The sequence below is a fragment of the Octopus bimaculoides genome, chromosome 3, assembly GCF_001194135.2.
Source record: "Octopus bimaculoides isolate UCB-OBI-ISO-001 chromosome 3, ASM119413v2, whole genome shotgun sequence".
Classification (NCBI taxonomy): Eukaryota; Metazoa; Mollusca; class Cephalopoda; order Octopoda; family Octopodidae; genus Octopus; species Octopus bimaculoides.
Window position 1 is genome coordinate 164072998 of NC_068983.1, and position 8509 is coordinate 164081506.

Genomic DNA, 8509 nt, shown 5'->3' on the forward strand with positions numbered 1-8509 from the left:
TATATATTCTTTCACTTGTTTCGCTCATTTGACTGTGGCCATGCTGGAGCACCACCTTTAGTCAAACAAATCAACCCCAGCACTTATTCTTTGTAACCCAAGTACTTATTCTATTAGTAATTTTTACCAAACCGCTAAGTTATGGGGATGTAAACACTAACATTGGTTGCCAAGCAACGTTTGGGGGGGAGGGAAGACAGACATACACAAAAATACACACACACACACACAAACACACATATGGATGGATAGATAGATAGATAGATAGATAGATAGACAGACAGAGAGATAGACAGACAGACAGACAGATAGATAGATAGATAGATAGATAGATAGATAGATAGATAGATAGATATTGCTAGATTTGCTAAAGTGAGAGTAGCTAAAAAGCATACTTTCGAAAGTAAGAACTGTGGTTAATATGAAACATTGTAAGGCAGTGCTCCAGCATGGCCGTAGTCTAGAGCAAGTAAAGACCTATGTACCATTATACATACTGACATTCACCACAAACATATGCTCATACACTTATCATCATGCGGAGGCATAGTAATTACATACCTTAGATTCATCTTACTTTCAAAATAACAAGTTTTTCAAAAGCAAAACCTGTCGTTATCTTGTAATCTACTAAGATGAAAGATTCACTACATGGCTGAATTTGGTTGTTAACTTTAGCATATCACCCAGAACAAGAATTGGCACTTTAAATCCATCTCATTAACATTGCTCTAATTTTCTAAAAGGCTAACATCAAATGATTGGAATTACTTTTATTTCAAAAATCCATGCTGTTAATTTTTTTTTTTTTCAAATCTACTTTAACTGTTGCCGGCTGGTAGAAATTCAGATAAAATATTCAAGCAGATCGTGAAGGTATCTACTTAACTTGAGATTCTGTTGCACTACTGAAATGAAGGCTGAATCATGCCAAGGATATTACTGGTATCATTTTTTGATGACTTGGTACTGTGTAACTCTCTTTGGTAATCTTTAGTGTTCACGGCGGTCAGTTGACAGCATTGGGATATCAACTGCTACAATATATTACTTAGACATACACATACATACACACATGTACACACACACACACACACTCATAGTAATAATAAATATGGAAAATGTAATTGGTAATTTCAGCCTTATAAAACATACACGTGTTTCAGTTAATCATGTGTTCTTATTACTTAAGACCATTTGATATAGTATGATTGGCACACTTCTTCAGTATTTGCAGCAGAAAATGCAAGGTTAGTGAGATGCTTGGCCTGATATAGTCCAGTTGTGCAAATTACATTTAACATTGTTAGTGAAGCAGAATAGAAATGATATTGTGAAGTAATAGTGTACTGTTGACAGAAGATAGATAAAAGGTTGACTCAACACACACACACACACACACACACACAACACAGCACAAGTATATCTAGTGTGTTTATATGGATATGTGTGTAAATGTGTGTGTGTGTGTGCTCGCAAACAGAACAATAATATCTAATAGTGTTTGAGGTTCATTTTTGATCCTAAATGATGGAAACTTTCTAATTTCCAGTGTTTCAGTTTATTTATTTCTCTTCAATTGTCTTTGATCTTCCAGTAACAACAAGCAGTTACCATCAGTCATTTTTGGTATTCCATGAAGAGGGCTACATTGTCTACGAGCCAAATGACTGTGTCATCCGCAGAGATGTTGGAAAGGAATATGGCAATTTCAAGTTTATCCCTGAAAACCTTGATGCTCCACCATCCTTATGCGAAGAAAACAAACCCTGCAGTTGGGGCTCAGCTGTGAATATCAAAAATAAGTATATCTATATAAGCCAACCGAGACAAGGGAGAGTCGTGGTGGTTGAGATTACTCATAGATGGAACCCTGTCCAGGTATGTAGACGTGATTTAACTTCTTTTGAAATACAAAATAATTTCAGGTAATCTCGATCTTCAGCTTGAAGTGGAGGTTGTGTTAGAACAGGAAAATACTGCATTTTTTAGCTCGAGAGAAACTCTCATAAGGACTTATTGTGCATAAAGGCATTCAAAATTATATTGTTGACAAATGATCCTTGTCTGCCAATGATATAATTTCAAGTGCTTTTATGCACCATGGGTCCTTACGAGAGATTCAAACATGGTAAATAACAGAGTATTCTGTGACCTCCATGTAAAGCTGAAGATCAAGACTACATTTTGGTGTTGATACTGCTTCTGTCACTATTAATTATTTTTTTAAAAAAACAATTTAATACTTAAATTATGTCCCAAAATATTGAATTATTTATTCAAAACAACAGACGTTTGATATTAATAATTCTACATTGTAGCCAAAGTTTTTAAAATTATTAGCTTTTTATAACTGCTGTTCAGTCTTTCTAATTCTTAATTTAAACAATTGTAGATTTTGCAAATATTGTTGTGTCTCAAGAGAGTCATTATCATCATCATCATCATCATCATCATCATCATCATCATCATCATCAGTTAACGTTTGTTTTCCATGCTGGCATGGGTTGGATGGTTTGATTGAAAACTGGTAAGCTGGAGAGCTTCACCAGGTTCCAGTCTGATCTGGCAATGTTTCTACGGTTGGATGCTCTTCCGAACACCAACCACTCCGAAAGTGTTTTTTTATGTGCTGCCAGCATGGGTGACCTGGCACCAGCATGGGTGACCTGGCACCAGAATAGGTGACCTGGCACCAGCATGGGTGACCTGGCACCAGCATGGGTGACCTGGCACCGGCATGGGTGACCTGGCACCGGCATGGGTGACCTGGCACCAGCATGGGTGACCTGGCACCGGCATGGATGACCTGGCACCGGCATGGGTGACCTGGCACTGGCATGGGTGACCTGGCACTAGCATTGGCCACGACTATGGTCTTAGTTGGCTCGACAGGTCTACACAAGCACGGTATATCGCCAAAAGTCTTGGTCACCTGTCACTGCCTCCATGAGACCCATTGATTGAAGGGTACTTTTTATGTGCCATCTGCACAGGTGCCACTCAAACAGCACTGGTATTGGCCACAACTATGATTATGCCAATAATAAACTTTTTTCCTGGTTATGTTTCACTTTTATCATTAAAAGTCCATTGAAAATGGTGGAAAGCTGGCAGAATTGTTCGCACTCTGAGTTCAAATTCTGCTGATGTCGACTTTGCCTTTCATCCTTTCGGGGGTCAATGAAATAAATACCAGTCATGCACTGGGGTTGATGTTATTGACTATCTCCCTTCCCCTAAAGTTTCAAACCTTGTGCCTATTGTAGAAAGGATTATTATTATTATTATTATTATTATTATTATTATTATTATTATTATTATTATTATTATTATTAAGGTGGCGAGGAACTTAGGTTAGCGAACGTTGTACGATAAGTAAATAATATCTTTAAAAGGTGGCGAGCTGGCAGAATCATTAGCATGCTGGGCGAAATGCTTAGCGATATTTTGTCTGTCTTTATGTTCTGAGTTCAAACTCCGCCGAGGTCGACTTTGCCTTTCATCCTTTTGGGGTCGATAAATTAAATACCATTTGAGTAATGGGGTCAATTTTATCAACATGTTCCCTTCCCCAAAATTTCAGGACTTGTGCATATAGAAGGAAGGAGTATTATTAGTTAATTAGTTGAGTATTTAATGAATTAACTAATGGCTTGTCTGATTAATTGCTCGGTGAATCAATCAACCAGTTGGTTTGTCAAAATTCTTTCATTGCCATTCACAACTTCGTTAATGACATGCCCTCTCTGCTCCAGGTCTGACTGAACAATTAATAAGGCAATCAATCAATTAATTGGTTAAACAGTTACCAAATTGGTTAATAATGATAAAAGAAGTAAAATAGAACCAGTGTGTGTGTGTTCATTGGCATAATGATCTTCCCAAGATAAAACAATATCTGTTTCAACACATGGTTTTACATCAAGAATCTTGTAAACCAAATGCAAAAAACAGAGCATCTGACAAATATTTCAATCAAGTAAAAGACTCTTTTGTAGATCTGGGAATATAGCAGTTGTAAATGCCATGCTCTTCCAAGCTGAATTTTTGGTATAACAGAAGTGGCTTCAGCCATTGAATTAATTCTTTTGAGACCAACACACCTGAGACTCCTCTTAATGTTATGATATAGATTTCCTATTTTAAAATGATTTCAATTAAAACCTCCCATCAAGATTCCAGGTTTATAAAGACAGAATTATTTCTCTAAATTCTTTACAATTTTCAAAATTTGGTCAGGAAATAAAAATGAAACCAATTTGTTAATTTTCATTTTAGATTCACTGTTGAAGTAACTATGTTGACTCTTAGGATTCATAGAGCTGATTACTTGGTTTCCAAAGAGTATAAATGACTGAGATCCCATCATTCCTTTTTAATGGGGACCTTGGCCTGTTATAGGGTTACTCTTTTACAGCTAACTGGACTGAGCTGGAGCAACATGAAGTCCTGTGTTTTGTTCGACAGAGCACCTGGTCTGGGAATCTAAGTGATGATCTTGTGATCCTGGGTGCAACATCCTCACCCCTATGCTGTACACCTTCACAGGTTCACAATGCCTGAAAAAAATATACGAATGTAGAAATTGCTGGGGTCAAAGGTCCTATAAAGTGATGAGCATGTCCCTTCCTCTGGACCAATCTGCTAAAAAAAAACACAAATCAAAGAAAACTATCTGGATTATTTTTGACTTCATTCTTCCTTCCTCTTCAACTTGGTCTCTGTCTAAATGCCAACAATGTTGTGTGATGTAGCAATGGGACATGGCTTAATGGGTAGTGTATTCAACTCACAATCATAAGATCATGAGTTCAATTCTTGGTGGTGCATTGTGCCGTTGAGTGGGACACTTTATTTCATGTTGCTCCTGAAATACTCAGCCACCAAAAATGAGTGGTACTTGTAATTCAGAAGAGTCACCCTTGTCACCTCTGGCATCATGAATCTCCCTGAGAACTATATCAAGAGTATGGGTGTCTGATGAGGGCCCAACCACCTGAATGTTTATTTCAAAAGCTGGCTGTTCTCTTGATCAGATCAGCTAGAAACCATCTCATCATGACTGTTGTGGTAAAAGTCACAACACCCCCTTGCAAGAATAGACTTGACCGAATGACTATAAATAGTTGCGGTCTGAGTGAGAGACAGGAGGTAGTAAGCGTTAATCGCAGGAATTTGTCAGGTGTTGTTTTGGCAGTTTGTTGGAATATCGTTTGTTGGTTTGTGGAGAGTTGGTTGGATTGTTATGTTGTTGTTACTCTGCTTCGTTATATATTTTATTGTCACTACACAGTTATAGTGTAAACAAGTATTGTCTTAAATAATGGCAATAATTGGTGACGAGTAACTATGTCACAAATATAACCGAATGCTATTTAGTTTTGTGTGGTATTTTACCAACTTCAAAAACTCATGAAATATAAGTATTTTTTCTGCAAGTAACATTTGTTTCAAATCTTTTATGGCTTCTTAAACAATAATGTTTTTTTTAAATTCTGATTAAGTGTTGTGTTAATTGCATAATATTTCAAATTGATTTACACCTTAATGAATATATTTGCAGGTAATTTACACCGTTGTGTTAATTGCTTAATGTTTCAAATTGATTTACACCTTAATGAATATATTTGCAGGTAATTTACACTGACAAAGACCCTGTTTCAATGTTTTACATTGAAAGTTTGGATCAAGTCTGGGTTCTCTGCTGGAATAATGAAGTTGATACTGGTTCCAAGACAATTGTTGTCATCAGAGAAGCATCACAGGACAAACAGCATCATGCTGTTCACACACAACCAATTGGAAATAGATTCGATTTGGTAAGAATTAACAGTTTTGGCCACTAAAATATTTTTCACTTTTCTTTTTCTCTTCCTTCCATTTTCAGTCTCTGTTATTAACAACAGCATCTTTATTTTAATGCCACCACCGCCATTATTATCATCATCAGTGATGCCACACCACTTGTGCTATCATCCTTTCATCATCATCATCATTGTTGTCATCATCATCATCATCATCATCATCATCATCATCATCGTCAACATAGCTACATTCATTATTGTCATCTTCAACATCATCATCATCACTATCATCATCATCATCGTCATTATCATCACCATCATTGTCATCGTCAACATAGCTACATCATCTTCATCATCTTCATTATTGTCATCATCATCATCATCATCATCACTACCACCACAGCTATTATCATCACCATCTTTTAATGTATTGATTGAACAGACTAAGATATTTGTGGTTTGCTGTGGTGAACAAAGTCGGAATGGATAAAATGGGTGAAAGCCAAACTTGTGAATATTCCAAAACTTGTACACATTCCAAACCTTCCTGCTGACATTCGTGGAATTGTTTTGCTTTTATCCAATAACCTGTCAGGAATTTGACAACAAAGCTTCAGAGTTTTGATTTTGATTGGGCCATTAGCAAGATCTCACCATTCTATAGATAAATCTTTGGTCAGCCACAACTGGAGACTGATTTCATTGTATCTTCTGTTCAATCTCGTCTTCCATCATATTAAATTTCCTCTGCATTTTAGCAGCATTGAAATGTTATTTTAGTTTATGCTGTTGTTTTGTTTTCCTTTGTTTGTTTTTATCAGCAATAAATGTTTTTCTTTGTTTGTTGCTGTTTTTGCTCTTTTATAAAGAACAATCATAACCAAAAATCCAGATAAGCTAAGGTTTAAAATAGTAGATTTGTGATTTTCTTATGACGGGTGATATCAACTTTCTTTTATTTTTCCAAATCCTGTTTGAAAAGGAATAGCATTTCCAATCAGCGTTATTTTGGAAATGGTTGTATCATAGCAACAGCCTCTTCTTTTTATTTTTATATATATTTTTACCAGAAGCAAGTTTGCTGAAGGGGAAGAATCAAGCAATTGTCTGATGAATTGTTCTGTTGAAGAACTTTGTTATACAATACAAAAGCTTCCTAATAGAAAATTTTGTTCGAAGGTATAGAACAAGTTAGAGACCTATAAAAATTGCTAAAATCAATAATATCCTTTTTCCAATAGTTTTCTTCCTGATAGAACCACAAATTGCTATTAATAACCATCTTATGGGACCTACACTTAGAAATGGTTATTAGTTTTAACATGGTCAGCTATAATGGCATGAGAAGAATTATCATTCAAGTAAAATGGTTCCTGACAATAATTGACATTTAGAATTGTTTGGTTGCAGAGTTGCTGGTTGAATTCCTTAGAAAACTGAAACAGACTTTAACCTCAAGGTTTGTTTCTCGTGTGCATGTGTGAAGGTCACAGCTGCAATCATTCTCAACATTACAAAATATTCAGCCATCAAAAACTGGAGTGCCTCACTTTTATCTCTGCTTGTTTGCTTGCTTGATTGTTTGTTTGTGTGTCTGCTTTGATATCTAAAAAGACAACAAGCAGTTCAATGTTTATGATAATATTTACTAAGGAAAATAAAAAAAAATTGATTATTTTCTGTTAGTGTATGAAATTTTTAACTTGTACCAAGCTATTGAGATTTTAAGAAAGTTAACTACCGTTATTCAAATCTTCACATACTTCCAAACCTTCACCATCAATATCATCCATCTATACAAATACACACTCAAAGACACATCATCATCATCATTATCGCTGTTTAATGTCCGCTTTCCATGCTGGCATGGGTTGAGACAGTTTGACCGAGGACTGGCAAATCAGGAGGCTGCACCAGGATCCAATCTGATTTGGCAAAGTTTCTACAGCTGGATGCCCTTCCTAATGCCAACCATTCCAAGAGTGTAGTGAGTGCTTCTCACATGTCACTGGCACAGGAGCCAGTCAGGTGGCACTGGTATCAACCATGTTCAGATGATGCTTTTTATGTGCCATCTGCATGGAAGCCAGTCCGGCAGCACTGGTATTGACCACACTCAGATGATGCTTGTTACTTGCCGCTGGCATGGGTGCCAGTCAGGTGGCACAGGCATTGGCCATGACTATGATTTCGTTTGATTCAACAGGTCTTCTCAAGCACAGCATATCTATGAAGGTCTCAGTCACTTGTCACTACCTCTGTGAGGCCCAACATTGGAAGGTCATGCTTCACTACCTCATCCCATGTCTTCTTGGGTCTACACACGTACACATAGGTGTAATTACATATATGTATATGCAGTGAAGGTGTGTGGTTTAGGGATTATAGGGTATTTGACTCAGGATTCTGAGTTCAATATCCAATGATATGTTGTGTTCTTGAGCAAGTCACTTTATTTCACATTGCTCCATTCACACAACTGGCAAAAATAAGTTGTAGCTGTAATTCAAAGGGCCAGCCTTGCCCCATTGTGTGTCATGGTGAATCTTCCTAACAACTACATTAAAAATATGCACATCTGTGGAGTACTTGGCCACTTGTATGTTAATTTCACAAGCAAGCTGTTCCGTTGATCAGATCAACTGGAATGCTCATTACCATGACTAACGGAGTGCCAGTTTATATATATATATATATATATA

General features: G+C 36.7%; 1 protein-coding gene across 3 annotated transcripts in view; it reads left to right on the top strand.

The window, feature by feature from the left end:
• Positions 1–8509, top strand: part of LOC106875235 (follistatin-related protein 5) — a 370169-nt gene that overhangs the window by 338112 nt on the left and 23548 nt on the right. For all 3 annotated transcript variants that reach the window (XM_014923295.2, XM_014923296.2, XM_052966672.1), the window contains exons 11-12: positions 1598–1881; positions 5637–5822. In XM_014923295.2, coding sequence (XP_014778781.1) covers positions 1598–1881; positions 5637–5822 — 470 coding nt within the window. The remainder of the gene's footprint in view (positions 1–1597; positions 1882–5636; positions 5823–8509) is intronic.